Source organism: Hippocampus comes, unplaced genomic scaffold (genome assembly GCF_001891065.2).
Source record: "Hippocampus comes isolate QL1 unplaced genomic scaffold, H_comes_QL1_v1.1 scaffold132, whole genome shotgun sequence".
Classification (NCBI taxonomy): domain Eukaryota; kingdom Metazoa; phylum Chordata; class Actinopteri; order Syngnathiformes; family Syngnathidae; genus Hippocampus; species Hippocampus comes.
In genome coordinates, this window is record NW_017805467.1 from 3,100,738 (window position 1) to 3,118,011 (window position 17,274).

Below are 17,274 nucleotides of genomic sequence, written 5' to 3' on the forward strand. Positions count from 1 at the left end.
CTATCTTCCACGGATCTAGCTACAGTATCTACACACATAGACAGTGAGGTCCCTCTTGGCCAAACGGAGGCCAGGATGATGCTCGGTAAGCCAATGGCAGAGTAGCTATGAGTATGTTGCGTTCAGGAAACTCGCAGCTGTGACCGAAATAAACATCGTTCACTATGTAAACCAATGTGGTGGTTGCTGTTGCCGTTTCCGAACGAAGCAGTAGAGGTGTTGGATTAGACTTCGTTGTAGTGAATGTCTTCGCGAGGCTGGAGCAGAGAAAATAATTTCGTATAACGCAACAGGGGGTTTTTCGTCGTATGGGGACAGGAGAATGGGAATTGTGTTAATGCATGAAGATTTTTTCACATTAGGAGGTATTTTCGCCCATGTAGGTTTCGTTCTAGAGAAGTTTCACTGTATAAACACTTATGTTGACCAAGGGCTATAAAAAAAGAACATTAAACTAACTAAAAAGTAAAAAACACACAAAAAAATATAAAGGGTATACTTATCAATTTCTTTTTCCACTCTCTGTATTGTTCCAATAGTTTGTGTGTCATGATTTGTGTTTTTGTTGATTTAGTTTTATCATGTTCTCCCCGTGTACATTTTTTCGTGTTTCTCTCGTTAGGTGTGGGTGTCCACTTGTTCTCACCAGCCCGGCCCAAGGTGTCTTCCAATCAGTTCCCTCAGCCATTCGAGTCTTGTCTAGATGTTCCGCGTCTCATCACTTTGCTTGTACTAACTTTACAACTTTTTTTCACCCTGTATTTGTCGGTTCATTGGGTTTGCTTTCCTCAGTCCTTGTCAGTTGTCACATCAAGTTCTGTCCTCAGGCAGTGGTTCCCAACCAGTCAGTCACCATCGGCGAGTAGCCCGCGCACTGCTCCCAGGATGATCACGAGGAGTGTAGGGGGGAAAAAAATAAAAAAATTATATATATATATATATACGCATAATTAATCGTGATTATTCACATTTTTTATCGTTTCTGAATTTCCTTTTATATTTTTTGTCCTATTTTATTCCTGTTTTAATGCACTCATCAACATGGAATCATGGATTAGTTTTCTATGTGCAAAATGCAAATATTTACTGAAACCTCTCACACAATATTACTGTCCACCAACAACAGTGAAAAAAATATTTTGTCACACAACAGCTCCTTTAACAGCTCTTTTTATGGAATCAAAACAGAGCAATATAAAATTATAAAGTACACGTCTATGGTAAACTAGTACTCAGCCTATAGTGGATTTAAGCCATGGTTGCATACTTCGTTTTTCTCAAGTTTGCGTTGAACACAGCAGTCAGGCTATGTTGATTCTGTTGGTCTTTCTTGCGCGGAAGTCTCTCTATGGTTTGTGTAGACATCATTTCGGATGACTACACTTGGTTCGAGGCACAACACTGGAGACGTTTTCTTATTTTCAGCATGGTCGCTACCACTGCACCGCTGAACATTCGACGTGCCTCAGCGCACCGTCACTGTCAGGCGAACACAGAGAAGCTCCACCCCCTTTATTTATATGGACACGGAACACGGTAACCTTCCACACAAAATAGTTACAAACAATTAACAATCGCGACAGTGGCATACATCGTACTCAACAGGCTACCTGCTCTTTATTCACCAGAGGCTCATGCTAGTCTCTTATTTCTCTCCCGAAAGAGTGTCTTCTCCACTTCGTACAATTTCTGTACATAGCTTGTAATGGAGGCTCTCACTGGCAATCCGTAGTGGAGTTGTTAGATGCAATGCGAATGATTTCAGCTTGAGTATAGCTGTGGACAATGTCGACAGGCTTGCATGCAGTAGCCATACATTTAGCTATGGCTTCAGCAAATTTGTTCTTCGTCGTGTTATCCATTTTCTTCGCTTTGAAAAGATCTATAGCTGTCTGTCTTAGATGAGGGGGCGGAGTACTCACATCAGCTGTGTGCTTGGCCATTAAGTGGTATTTCAGACTCAACATGCTATGTTGATACCTCAGTTTACGACTGCAAAACATCCAGGTAACTTTGGTCTTGTCAGTGGAACTATCTGCAGAGATGAAAGTGGACTTTCCTGAAAATTCCGGAAAAAAAAATAAAAAATAAAAATAAAATATATATATAAATATATATGCGCGTGCGCGCGCACACACACACACACACACACACACACACACACACACACACACACACACACACACACACACGCACACACACGCACACCTGGCATGAATTAGTTTACACAAAAGGCTATTCAAATACTCGACATTCAATGATTAATCTTCCTTTTGTGTGCACACAAAAATTTCGAAATCTCCGAGATATGGCGAGGCCATGAGAATGCGAGGCGAGTGTATTACTGTTGTGGCGACGCCACTCGAGCGAAGCTCTCTGCTGTGTGTGCGTCAGCGCGAACATGTACGCAAGCGCGTCTTTTGATTTCAACCAATCAGCGCCGACGCAACTGACGTCACACATGACAACAGCTAAACTAAGCTAGCCGAGACGACACTCGAAGTTGGACGGACACGTTTTTCTGCCAATCTGTGTTTCCCTTTTTGTCCAAATATATTTTTTACGACAACAATTGTCTTGTCCACGGCGTCTTTTATTCGTTCCACTGGGGTTCAGCAAGTGTGTTTATAAAGAGACGAAAATCTCTTTACTCTTGCTCGTGTTAGTGCCTCAACATGGCTACGCTCGTGAAAGCAAAACAACGAACTCAAGCGCGTGATCGTTCAATGTTGTCCACTAATATCCGGATTAATTTTCGGCAATTTTTCCTCAATTCTCCAGAGAAATTTTCATTAAAATTTGAAAATCCGGAATTTCGGGAAAATCCGGAGGACTTTCATCTTTGTATCTGGCAACTTTTTAAAGGTAAACTTTCCATTCATAAACTCTTTAAGTATCCGTTTTCGGTGTCTCGCGCTGCAGTGGCTGGCAAAACAGACATGGGCGTGGACTTGTGCAGCGCGCTTGTTGTTTTGTTTCCGGTTTATTTATAGAGCATCCTGCCTTGCCTCCCTGCTTTTGGGTCCACAACCACCCTATAACTTAATATAATTAATTCAAACAAACTGCACAATACAATAGAGAGAGATACAGAGCAGCAAGTCCCTTGTCTGTGAAGTCTACCTCTATTTACACGCATTCATTTTCATGCCGAGTTATACAATCTTTAGCGCATTCCCAACACATATTTGTTTCGAATCAATCTGTTCATTTAAACAAAATGAAACCCATTCTCCCACAAAATTCCCTTCAGAACAAATTAATTTCTCCTCATCTGCCCAAGTTCCCAGACGACATCCGATGCTGGATTTCACCTAAACCCTCCCCGCCTGGACGGTACATCGACACCAAATGACAACTCAGCCCTCGATTCACAAAACCCAATGTCTATGTCCGACTCCCTCCCAAATTTCACCGATAAGATGAACAAGCTTGTCAATAATGGAATTCAACTCACACTACTTCCTTCCACCATGTTTTCACCTCTACTTCCCATCATTCGCCCACATCCACCCCTAGACTCAGCAAACAGCCCCTATCAAACATATGACTCCACCAAGATTCAGCAAACAGTCACCTGCATGCTGACCTCCCTCTTTGCTCATGAAGACCGATCTGATATGTTCTGGGTCCAGACTGCATATTCGCTATCAATGTTTGTCCCCAGAATAAGTCAGGATCCAATGAAGCTAAGGAAGCTCTGTGTATTCCTGTGATTACAGATGACAGAAAGTTAGCTAAGAACTGAAAAGAAATTAGTTGAGAGCGATGAACCTAGTTGGGATACCTTGTCATAAAAGCATGTTGCAACGGGTGACCGATGCACTGAATTGCTAATGAAATTCACCGTCTACACTTGACGATTTTTCTACATATTATCGATTCCTTGTTGCAGCCCTAAGATACTGTATATGGAGTGCTGGAGTAAATAAATGCGTTAAAGAAGAGCCTAAGGTCAAACACAGGCTACCAGCTGAAATCACCATTAATCATTTTCTATCTCCCACCATACAGTGATGAGGACCTGTCCGACCACTCATGCTGAGATATTTATATTCATTATTCTCCCTCCTCTTGTCCTTGCTGCATGTAGGTCATGACACATCTCTTATTCATATGTAAAGTTTGGATGTAAATATTTAATTCAAGGCACACAGGAATAGACAGAATATTGGCTTTTGATTTGTCTGCTTAGGCTCAAAATTCCACAACAATTCAGCAGATGTTCATCTGCTTTAATGTCATGATAAATCTATGCCATGTCTTGGTCAAGGTTTATCATCAACACCATCTGGTGCATGGTCCACAGCCTTCTTAACGCATAGGAAATGAAATGCATTATTTGTAGTTGTACTGTATACTCGCGCGTGTGTGTGTGTGTGTGTGTGTGTGTGTGTGTGTGTGTGTGTGTGTGTGTGTGTGTTTTAATAAAGCTGGTTTGTTTTGGAAATGTGACAGTCATACTGTATACTGTTTGGCTACACTCAGCAGGGAATGTGACACAGAAATGCTGTGACCAGGGAAGATGCTTTCGGCTGGATCTCCTTAATCCGAGCTGTCATATCAGTGTCAGGATGACTAGAAGGCGATGCCAACTCAAATGCAGACCCACGCGCGCACAATGCACTGTAACAGTGCTAGTAAAGTACTGTGTCGTATTTTACAAATGCGGTGAACATTTTGAATGAAAGCTATACAGATAAGTAACACATAATCAAGTTATACCGTGGCTCTGTTTTTCTTTTTTGAGATGCATATTTCCACTTGCCTATACACTCCAGTTTGTTTACAAAAACACATACAATCAGAGGAGAGGTTCTTTCCCTATAAGTGAAATTCTTAAGGTTGTGAAGGAAGACCAGAAATTATTTTCTGGTGCCTAGTGGCCCATGCAATGAATAGCTGGAGGGCTGCATTACAGTGACATACGGAGAGCTGGGACAGAAAGGCGGGGGGGGGGGGGGCATGACTAGACCTAGGGTGTAAAGAGGGAAGGATGGCATAGGTGTGATTAGGCTGTACAGTGACCATGGAGTAGAGTCAATCCCTATAAGTGCAGAGGAATGGGGGGACATGTGCTTTTTATTGAGATACTGTAATTGATGAGAATTCGGACCGTTAAAAGGTCAATATACAGTAATATATTGTATCTGTGTCCCAATGTATTAAAGAAAGGCCTCTTGAGTTTTACATGTGTGGATTGATTCGTAGTAATTAATTAGTTAAGCTTGGAGAAATGCATTCCACTTTTGTGGCAAAATTTTCAACACATCGGTACATCTATGATGGGTCCACCGAGGCGTAACGTGTGTAATTTACTGCTGGACAATAGACATGCAAGCAAAGGATGGAGCTGTTTCAGGATATTAGAAATAAAGTGACATCCAAGCACGCTAAAGGTAAAGGCTGTTAGACCATGTCCAAGCAACTTGATGTTGCTCTGACTACATTTGCACATATTATTCAGAAATTTTGGATCAATGGGACTGTTGCCAGCCTCCCTGGAAAATTGATGACAAATTGAAGAGACGGAAAACGCAAATGGAAAGAGAAGAGCACAGGACAACCTCCAAATAAATTTTAAAACTCCAAGGTTGGTACATCAGTGTCAGATTTCAGTATCCGTCGTCATTTGAGCCAAAGTAGAGGGAGACTACCAAGTAGGACACCACTGTTGAGAATAAATTAAAAAAGCAAGACTGGAATTTGCCAAAGTACATGTTAACAAGCAACAGAGATGCTAGGAGAAAGTCCTTTGGACAGACCACACCAAGGAACATTTTTTTGTTTACCTTTACTCAAGCAGGTTAAAAAAAACTCAACTCTAATATCAGCATCAACTCTATGTTCACGGAAAAAAAATAATGAAGCATACAAAGAAAAGAACACTGCCTCTAAAAGCGCCACCTGTTCTCCAAACCTGTTTATGAGTTTGTTTTTTAGGTCATTCTGTGAAACCACAATTCAAAAGCACCGTCTGATTTCACTGATTCATTTTCATAAAATATTGATTACTTTTGTTATTTCTGTGACCACTGTGCATGAGTTTTCTTTTACGAACAGTTCCAACCATCTTGTCCACGTGTATAGGATATTGTTTTCAGAAGGTATTGCCAGAAAAGCCATGGGTTGTTTGTCGATGCTGTTGGTCGATGTTGTCATGAAGAGGTGCTGACCCCTTAATAGACTGGCTGCTGTGTGTGTCACTGAGCTTTGGAAAAACAGGCCGAGAAATAGCTGGCCAAGCTTTTTAAGATGTGGGTTCAAGCGCAGTAGCACACCTTAGGCTTGTTCAGCTCGAAGGAAACGAAAAGGTTGTTAAAATGTCACCGACAAACACCAAACCCACCCACAAATATAGTGCTGCGCCAGCTGAGAAAGAGACTTATTTGTAAATGTCCCGGATGCCCTGAGGCTGTGTGTGAGTGTGTGTGTGTGCACGTGTGTTTGTGTGTGTGTGTGCGTGTATGCAAGAAATTAAATTGTGCATTGTGACAATGTGATGAATGTCATTGTGAGCAGTGCAACACTAAACATGAGACTGATAATGATACCACATGCTGCTAAATACTAAAAAGAATTAGTCACTACTGACCCAATAGTTCTCACTTATCTAGGGTAGGGGGATAGATACCACAGGTGGTAGAACGATCATTTATGAAGAGGGTCAACATTGTTAATAAGCACAGTCATTGTGTGTGTGTGTGTGTGTGTGTGTGTGTGTGTGTGCGCGCGCAGGTTTGTTTATAATATATATATATAGAGAGAGAGAGAGAGAGAGTTGTTTATAATATATATATATATATATATAGAGAGAGAGAGAGAGAGAGAGAGAGAGAGAGAGAGAGAGAGAGAGAGTGCCATCCATCCCATCCAATCCAACTCAACTCAACTCAACTGTATTTATAGAGCACTTTCAAACAGGCATCGCTGCATACAAAGTGTTCTAATTTGCTTATCCTCACAATGGTCGGGTCGCGGGCCATGCTGGAGCCTATCCCCATTTTCATTGGGCAGTAGGTGTTGTACACCCTGACTGGTTGCCAGCCAATCACAGGGAACGGATAGACAAACATCCATTCGCGCTCACAATCACACCTAGGGACAAATTGGAGTGTTCCATTGACCTGCCATGCATGTTTTCGGAATGTGGGAGGAAACCGGACTACCCGGAGAAAACCCACACACGCACGGGGAGAACGTGCAAACTCCACGTAGGAAGGCCAGAGCAGGAATCGAACCCTGCACCTCTGCACGGTGAGGCCGACGTGCTACCCAGTCGACCACTGGGCCGGCCTACACACACACACACGCACGCACGCACGCACGCACGCACGCACACACACACACACACACACACACACACACACACACACACACACACACACACACACACACACACACACTTTCTATGCACGTCGCTCCAAGTTCCGGCTTTCACTGTTGTTGAATCTATGGGCACACATCTCTAAGAAGGTTGTATCGATCCGTTGTTCATGTAACATCTACGGCGGTAGGGAGTTCAGGGGTAAGGGAATGCAAGAGAGTAGGTAGCAATGAGCACATGGAATAAAAAGAGGAAAAAATCAACTTTTACAAAATATATAATTCAGAAATCTTAGGGGGAAAAAAATCAGTTTTTGTTCACACAAAACATTCTTGTGCTATCAAAACTTCCAGCGTAGGAAGAACTTGATGCTGGAATTCCCAACTTGCCTGGTGTAAATAGTAAGAAGGAAGAATTTCATATTTATCGCTAATGATAGTTATGTTGTTCAATGTTCCCTAGGAGTAGTAACAGACTTATGTTCATTCACACCTTATCTTGAATTACAGTGATCCCTCGCCATTTTGTGCTTCAAGTTTTGCGGCTTTGGTGTTTTGCGGGGACAGGGGGAGGGTTCTCCCAAAAATTAATTACAAAAAAAGAAAGCCATCTCAGCACCCATAATGCAGAAAAACACACTGTTTCATGTTGACGGGCGAGAGAGGTTTCCCTGCATGCCGAACAAAGAGCTGACGTGACACATAGGCTTTGTACATGGCTGCTGAAACATGGCGCGTTGTGTGCATCTGCCGTAATTGGTTACTGTACATGCAATTAAATACAATCAGCAAACATCAGACATTTGGCCAATTATTTTGGCCGACGTTTGAAGTGCCATAATCACCCGCTATAATTGGCCAGTCCATTAACCGGTCCGGCCCTCATTTTGATCCATCTCACTGGGCGGCAATATTAATCAGAATGCCGTGTTTAGACCAATGAGGCTGCATAGAACATCTCATTGTAACAAGATTTTTGAGTTGACTTACCCTTAGGTCTGCCTTTTCCATGAAAAGTAATCCAAATGCATCTTAATTCCCTTTTTGGGCTCTTTTACAAGTGGTCTGTCACTCAAGATGTCTTTACTGTTCATGCCAGTGGACAGAACCTCATTATGTTGTTGCAATACACCAGCGGGATCTGTGAGCTGAAGTGTTAGGATGAGGCCACCATTTTGCGTGAACAAATCAGCAGACACCAAAATAAATGGTGGTGTTTCCGAGAGACTCTAGTACAAAAACTTGTGTGTTGGAACTCATGCGCATCCATCGTTCTTAAGATTGTATCAAGTGTTTAAATAGGGTTAATGCGTAGTTAGGATCATTTATGCGCATGTAGTCGCAGCGTTTGAAGGGCCTCATCATTTGCTCTGTCCTATGATGCATTTCCTATGAAAGCATATAATCAGATTCTTTTTTTATGTGTGTTATAGTTGACAGAATTTGAGGAAAATGACCCATATAGAGAGGTTTATTTTTAAGAACATTTTCTTGAAAGTCTACACTTAAATCATATGGTTGTACTATTTCAAAACTACTGGAAATGTGTAGAGGCAAAATCATTTAAAAAAAAAAAATCACTGTCAGTACTCCTTGACTCGCTGTCAGAGTCCCTCAAAAAATACTATTACACAACTGTTAGAAATAACTGATATTAATCAAGATTAAATGGTTTCAAAAGAAACGGCAGAATCAACCATCATGTCGCAGTATTTCAATTTAGAAAGCAACATTAACATTCATCAGGTGTTAAATAACTACAAACAAAGGCTCTATCCAGATATCCGACTGATACGAACTGCAATTATTTACACTTAAACCTTTCCAATAAGGGCAACAGTCCAATTACTTGGAACTCAATTAGCATTAATGTTGTCACTGAGCCCAGAGAATCGACATTAATATGCTCCACATCACCCGAGCCATCAGTGTCATTGTTCCCTCTTTGCCTCTCTCCTTTATATTCCCTCAGTTCCATCCATTCATTTGGTGCTGCTATTAATAGACCAACCACCCGCCTATCAATACCATACTCCAGCAAGACAGGAGGTGGGTGTGCACCAGTCGGCGAATTGAGAATAAATCATCTGAAATAAAAACGTTTGGCCTCATGTAAGAGGGGAGGGACAGAAAACGGTCTGTGGAAACAAAACAACAACAATGGTGCTGCCTGTGGGCAAGATTTTGATGGGGGGGAACAATACAACGAAGATCGAGGTACAGAGTAAGAAATATTAAGAAACAGCAAAGAGACATTTCGAGGCACTTGAAAAGAGAAATGTCCACGGGTGAGGAGGGACAACTAAAAATGTGATTCTAAAAACACAAAAATCTGCCAGATTGTCCGTTGTTTACACGGATTGCCTCCCTCTTATCCTTCCCTCGGTGATGGGTCCATATTTATTCGCCCACTCCATCTTTCTCACCAGATTATCCTGACTTCATCCTTTGTGCCTTTTGATTATACTCAGTAGATTTACCTATTGGTCTGCGGTAGAGCGAACGAGTATTGTATTTCCCATAAAAGCGAAGATCTTTGTCTTCTTGGTGTGTTCATATCACCCCTTCACACAGCTGCTGTCGCCTCTTGCAGCAAGCTTTGTCATTCTGCCCACTGATTTACAAATCTCTCACTCCCAAACCAAAGATGGACCTCAGCCACATACGCAGCTCTTTCAGAGATTTGAGATGCATTATTAATACAAGCATAATAATAACAGTTGTGATTAATCGAATCGATTTTCCTTTTCGTATTCCGATATTGAGTCTCAAAACCATAAATTGAGCCTTTTAATATGTCTTTTCCCCATAAATGCATGTGACTTCTCACACCACGCATGTTTTTGACTATTTATGCAGCCTGCCCTGTGGTTGGTAATTGATTTACATTATTTCTTTTTCTGATCATGCCATGTTCAATAAAACATACATGATTCATGTAACTGCAGTGAAATTAATTTTTAATGCAAATATTCCCATTTTTACTAATGCACCATGTTAGAGTAAAAGGTTTCTACTATTGCAGCACAGCTTCTTTTGAGAATATTTTCCACATTAAAGTACAATTTGTTCTGCGCGGAATCCTTAACTTGATTGAAAAACAAATAAAGTGGATCGTGAATCAAATCGGGCCATTGTGAAACGGATCAAATCTATTTTGAAAATTCGAATCGATACCCAGCCCTAAGTAGTACTAAACAAAAATGCACAGTAGACTCAAGCAGACGATAAAATGTGTCAATGTGTTTTTTTCCCCTTCAAAACAAAATACGGACAGATGTGGCAGCCATTTTAGCAGAGAAGAGATGAAATGTAACGGAGCATAGACATGAGTTTAGTATGCGGCTTAGGCACATATCGGTCGTTTAAAAGGAGTGTTCCGTATCATTCAATTTATATCCATGAGTGTTGTTTTTACTGGAGCGGGTTGTGTACACATCTCATGACCATGCTAAAGTATTTTCGGTGCAGTTCAGTACTCTAAGATAACATGTGGCTTGTGCACAAGATCAGATGCACATCATTATCCTCCCACCAAGTACCAAAAGGGTAAGTTTGGATACATTTTAAAACTTTTCAAACAATTTCAAGCTTTTTTTTTTTCTCCACAAGAATTTTGGACTGTATTGGGTATTTTAGGGCAATTAAAAAAAAAAAGTACAAAACACAAATTTTGTACTGTATTGGGGTGATTTGAGGCTACTAATGGACTTTGATATTAGCATCATTGCTACTTGCAAATGTGACACAATTAATTGCTGCTTTCATCCAGTGGTTGCCAGCTAGTTATTAGCGGCTAAACTGCTAATGTTTACGTGGTTTGGCTGTGCAAACGTTGCTTGTATTTTCATGCTTTCCACTTGATCACTTGGGAGCTACTTGTTCAAATAATTCAACAACTTCTCTTTTCAAAATAGCTTCATCTTCGCGTTTCGATATACGTTTGGTCGATTTCTTCCGATTACTTCTTTCATTTACTGGTGGATTTTGTTTGTTTCAACTTGCAAACAAATGTTAGAATGGGGACTGCGATTAGCTAGAGCCACACACATTTCCGCCACGTCTGTTGGCGTAAATATGCTCACAGCTCACCACTGGTCACCTTATATGACAAATCTCAAATCATGGAATCAACCAGCCCTATTTATATTCACCTTTGGAAGTTCCCAATCGACAGGCGTGGTGTGTGTTTGTTTGACTGATGCCCAGCAAAAACAAAAACAAACAAAAAAAAAACAACAACAAACTGCCCTAGACTGATCGCCAGCCAATTTTAGAAAAATATATACAGGTACCGTGTAAAGTAAACATACAATATAAAGTATTGTATGTATTTGTCAAAACTGTGGGGTGTTTTGACAATCTCAATTTGTTGCCCCAGCAAGCCAAATTGCACTTTGTAAAAGGAAAAATGTTATACTGCTCTTTCATTCATTTACCTTGGTGATGAGGATGCGATAGTGTTCAAGCAGGTCATGGTTGTCATGGCAACCGGCCAAGAGCTGCCATACTTCAGCTCTCAGCGGCTCTGGAATGCCACTACGGACCAGTGGGTGCAAACCCTTCGGACGACTGGACAGGTTCCCATGCCTAAAATGTATGCGCGCACACACATACACGCACAGCATTATTTTAAAAGGCACAGTGGAATAGGTTTTTTTTTTTTTTTAATCCAACTACAACTTCAGTGCTACTGAATATTAGCAGTGACGCGCAACCATGCATCTTTCATATTCATTCGTAAAAGTTACACATCAAAGGTACTCTAATGACAAACTAATTGTATTAGAATGTTGAGTTTTAGTTCGTACATGATCGGAAGCGATCCTATCAATATTTTAGCATGCATGCAGGTCCACTTGCAAAGACTAGCTTCAATTGTGTCATGAAGATTAACGACCACATTCCTCCTTTTGGGGGTAACGCGCAGTTTTTGATTCTTATGAGGTAGAGTACATAATGAGACTAGATTTTTTTTTTTAAATCCTGCAATCCTGCGCTAATGCAACAGCTAGTAAATGCTAAATGCTGTCGACTCATTAATGGTGATGTTTAAAAATAAGACCGCATTAAATTGCATTTAAAACAAATTAAGAAAATGTCATTCATACCATTCCAACGCATCTGACACGTGAAACTAAAAATGTACGCAAGACTCTGAAAACCTACAAAATGCACATTTTTTCCAAGCAAAATCTAAAGCTTTGTTGCCTTACCATCTATTGAGGATTGCTCCCCACAATTCCAGAATTTTCTCAGGACAATCTTTGGAAACATCTCCCGTCCCGCTGGAGATTTCACTGTCACTATCTACATACAACACAAACGGACCACAGAACATTTTTTATTAGACATTTGTCTCCAATAGTGACCTTGATGTCTGTGACGCCTGGCCAAATGAGAACACAAAACTCAATCTCAGATCTCGTGCGAAGCATTTAAATTGTGCCTTTGTGCTCCAACCACACAATCCTTAACAGGGGTTGGAGAGTTTCTACTGGGCCTACACATTCCATTAGTGTAATGTTCTTCCATCTGGCAGTTTGCAAGTCAAACAAGAGGCAATCAGCACAGCAAAACACTTGAGCGTAGATGCAGCAGCCCTGACTGCCTGTCTAGCCTTCTGTTCTGCTGGTAAAGAGACCGATTCCCACACATAAGCCACCCACTATAACATAAACACAGTCTAGTCCAGTGTATGTGCAGCATTTAGACTTGCACATGCAGCCATGAATATAGCTGCAATACCACATTTCTTCAATGTGTCCCATTTTTATTTCACACTTACATTCACTTACACACGAGACAGTAACTGGGCAAAATACGGTAGATTGAACGTACAACTACAGTACCGTGGAGATTTTGCTTTGAATTTGCTTGTTCTTATGTACAAATAGTTTCTCTGACGTGCTTGCTCTCCCAATAAGTGGAATTAAATAACCAAGTCAATATTTTTGTTAGCTGCCTATTTCCCACATTTTTACTGGATTGTAATGTAAACGTGCAGATAACTTACCGTATTTTCCGCACTAAGAGCCGATTCGGAGTATAAGGCGCACCTTCAATGAATGGCCTATTTTAAAACTGTTTTCATATAAAGGGCAACCCGCATTATAAGGTGCATAGACTAAGATAAGATAAGAAAAATAGAATAGAAGCTACAATAGTGGCTGAGGTTGCGTTATGCATCCACTAGATGGAGCTACGCTAAAGGGAATATGATACAATACAGCTTTATTTATATCGCGCTTTCACAACCGCTGCAGCTGTAACAAAACGGTTTACAGAACATTTAACATATTAAGTCCTAGGAATCAGATTATTGATGCATACAGGTATATAAGGCAGATCGGATTATAAGGCGCAGTGTCGGCTTTTTAGAAAATGGAATGTTTTTAGGTGCTTTTAGATCAGGATCATTGTCAGACTTCTCAGAGCTTGCTGATGAGCTGATTATTTGAATCAGGTGTGTTGGAGGAGGGATATAGATAAAACGGGATGGATCGAGGCTCTTGAGGACCAGACTTGGGACAATATTTGCAAATATCTGCTTTCAAAACAATTATCAGTATTTTCCCTACTTTCTGGCATGTCACAGACCAATCCAGAAACTGAATCATAATCAATTGATTTTTATATTCTGCATTGTCAATTTGAAATAATCTCCAGTTTTTGATTAAGGGGATGGTAATTAAAAAGCTCATTCGTCCAATTTATGGCAAAAATTATTTTGAGATATTAATGGATTCTTAAAAGAATCATGATATGCAGCCCTAGCCAATGCACTTCATGGAGACACTGGGTTTTTTTTTTTTTGTTTTTTTGGGTTTTTTTTAATGTGACTGGCATTATTTCTACCAAACAATTAGTTGAAAACTTGGTAATGACGAATGGTACTGTAGTAAATATGGAACAACTTTATCAATGCATTGATGAGGTTTTCCCTGTCGGTAACCTTATATCGGTCATGTGACAATATTAATCATATGCGACTGGCATTATTTATACCAAACAATTAGTTGAAAGCTTGGTAATGACGAATGGTACTGTAGTAAATATGGAACAACTTTATCAATGCATTGATGAGGTTTTCCCTGTCGGTAACCTTATATCGGTCATGTGACAATATTAATCATATACGTCAGTAGGTTTTTAAAATGTATCCTCCATATCTCACGATGAAACGGTGGAAATTCTGCATGTGACTTCCCTTAGCTATTCAACAAAGAACCACAATAAGTCATCTGAGATTGGCACTACCATCCTTGTTACCCTCCACTTAGCAGAATACAATAGATGATGATGATGATGATGAATGGATGGATGAATAGATTAGTGAATAGAAGGATGAACGCAAATATGTCTTGATGCATACTCTCATGAATATTTCCAGCTACATGGATTGAATTTTCCAGTACTTCAGTGAGTGTGAAGGTGAAATGTAGGAACGGACACAGATTGACTGACTTGATAGAATGTCTATGACCTAAAGTAAATAAATATATAAATAAAAGGTAGTAGTAATGTACATCATATTCTTAATCCTTGCATGTTTTTAGTGACAGCAGACACGTGCTTAATGCCCACATTTTTTCAAATTATAAGTTTTATTAACTGCAGCAACCAATCACTGGGCTGTTTGGTGACATGGTGTGTACCACACTAAACATTGACTGGGGGAAGCATAGGAGGGAGTTGTCTTCAGAAATTAGAAATAAAATTTTAGTCGAGCACATAAAAAGTAAAGGCTTTAAGATCATTTCCAAGCTGTTTGATGTTGCTCTGACTACAATTGCATATAATATTCAGAAATGTAAGATCTATGGGACTGTTGCCAACCTCGCTGGATGTGGCTGCAGGAGGAAAATTGATGAGAAATCGATGAAACAGATAATACAAATGGTAAAAAATAAAATAAACAAATAAATAAAAAAAGACTTCAGAATAAATTAAACGTGAACTCCAAGGTCATGGCACATCAGTGTCAGAATCCGCCATTGTTGAAGCCCAAGTGGATTTCATGGCAAACAGCCAAGGAGAACGCCACTGTTGAAAATAAATCAGAAAAAAGCAAAACTGCATTTTGACAAGCCACACAGCTTCTGCAAGAGTGCCTGATGGACAGGAGAGAGAAAAGTGGAAATTCTTGGCAAGGCACATCAGCTCTATGTCCACAGATATCAAGACAAGAACATTGTCCCGACAGTGAAACCAGGAGGACACAGTTATATTCTGGGCTGCTTTACTGCATTTGGTACAAGGTGTCTAGCCTCTGTGCAGCCTAAAATAAAAGCTCAGGACTATCGAGGTATTGTAGTGAGAAATTTGCTGCCCAGTGTCAGAAAATTTCGCAGGTCTTGCATCTTGCAACAGGATAAAGCACCCTTCAAACCAAACACAACTGGAGTAGTTTGCAGATGAAGAGTAGGCCAAAACCCCTGCTGAGAGGTGCAGAAATCTCATTGAAAGGAACCTAAACCATTTGACTTGCCTCAAACTGTTAAGTGAATGGATTTGTTTGTTTTGTAATTGATTCTGTTGAACCACGATTCAAAGGTACTGTCTGATTTTTGGGAGGGATAATGTACTTTTTTGGGGGGGTTGCCACAATTTTGTCCATTTGTCCTTGCAGCCATTATCCTCTGTGCGTTTCTTTTCCCTTATACATCCCAACAGCAACAAGCATGCATGAGCTTGGTACGTGCTCAAGGAGCCCTTTTCAAATTGTTAAGACCCACCACAAAGGTGGTGCTTCTGTCTCAAGACGGCGGAGGCCGCACGGGCAGAAAGCACGTGTCTACAGTCACTGCAAACATACAATGACTTCGAAGATGACATACGTTACTCTTGCTTTTTCGTCTTAAGATGGCCATTCACTACAGGGTTACTTTCATATAAGGTGTAGAGATGAAAATCTGAATAATAGTGAACCCAAAATGATCACAGTTGTCAGTATTGTCACAATTTTGCTAAAATGAACATATACAAATTGACACACTGAAAGAATTGCAAAAGGTTTTATTTTGAATACAAAGATTATCAAACCATCAGTCCTATGTACTTATTGCACATTAGAAATGTAAAAATAAATGTTCATGCATGCAAGACCTCGCAAAATGTACTTAAAAAGACGCTAGCAATATATTGAAATAACTGGGCTGATGTACAATTTTGGATGTTGATGACGGCGGTAACTCAAAAGATTTGATATGCAGTGTCCTCTTCTTCTATGGTTTGCATCATCTTCTTTCTTTGTTTGCTGTTGTGGCACACACTAGATGGGAAAAGCCAAGACAAAGATAACTACTACTCTGAGAGATGCTAAATACGGTAGGAACAATAATTGAAATTTTAAACCACAATATTACTTTGTACGTTAACACAGTGTATCTATAAACATCCTTCAAGTCTTTCGAATATTTCCGTGACTCGTGTGCATGCAATGTGCATGGCACCATGAAGAACCCTTGTTAATGTTGTTGCTAGTGTAATTGAATTAATTTCACCTTTTTTTTAAGTCTCAAAACAAACTGCGTTGATTATTATTTAGATCCCAACCAACCTCATTGTGTTGTATCACACAGATATGGGATGGTTCCTTCTGAGCAGAGCACAGGATGCATATGCAACTACCATTTTATGTATTTATGCGTGTAGGAAAGAGTGACAAAAACACTCGACAATAATGACAGTGCTGTGGAGGGATCCGCAAAGAGAGGGAAAAAAAAAAAAAAAAAAACTATGTCACCTTCGGGCACATTGAAGCACCCGAGAAGAAAAACATAATTAAACCCGTGCGCTTCTATGGAGGCAACTACACCGTGCGTGTATTCATTTTTCTACACAATAACGCTGACCTCCAACTCCATGTCCCTGAGTGTCTCTATTTTCTCATCTTGAGGGAGGAGGGAGGGTACAGTAAAAGCCCTCTGAATGGCTCCCACAATG

General features: G+C 40.3%; 1 protein-coding gene across 1 annotated transcript in view; it reads right to left on the reverse strand.

Moving 5' to 3' along the window:
* The window catches only part of rabgap1l (RAB GTPase activating protein 1-like), a 118,572-nt gene that overhangs the window by 80,565 nt on the left and 20,733 nt on the right, over positions 1-17,274 (reverse strand). Inside the window, exons 12-13 of the mRNA XM_019875197.1 lie at positions 12,543-12,636; positions 11,766-11,916 (exon numbers count right to left, since the gene is read on the reverse strand). Coding sequence (XP_019730756.1) covers positions 11,766-11,916; positions 12,543-12,636 — 245 coding nt within the window. The remainder of the gene's footprint in view (positions 1-11,765; positions 11,917-12,542; positions 12,637-17,274) is intronic.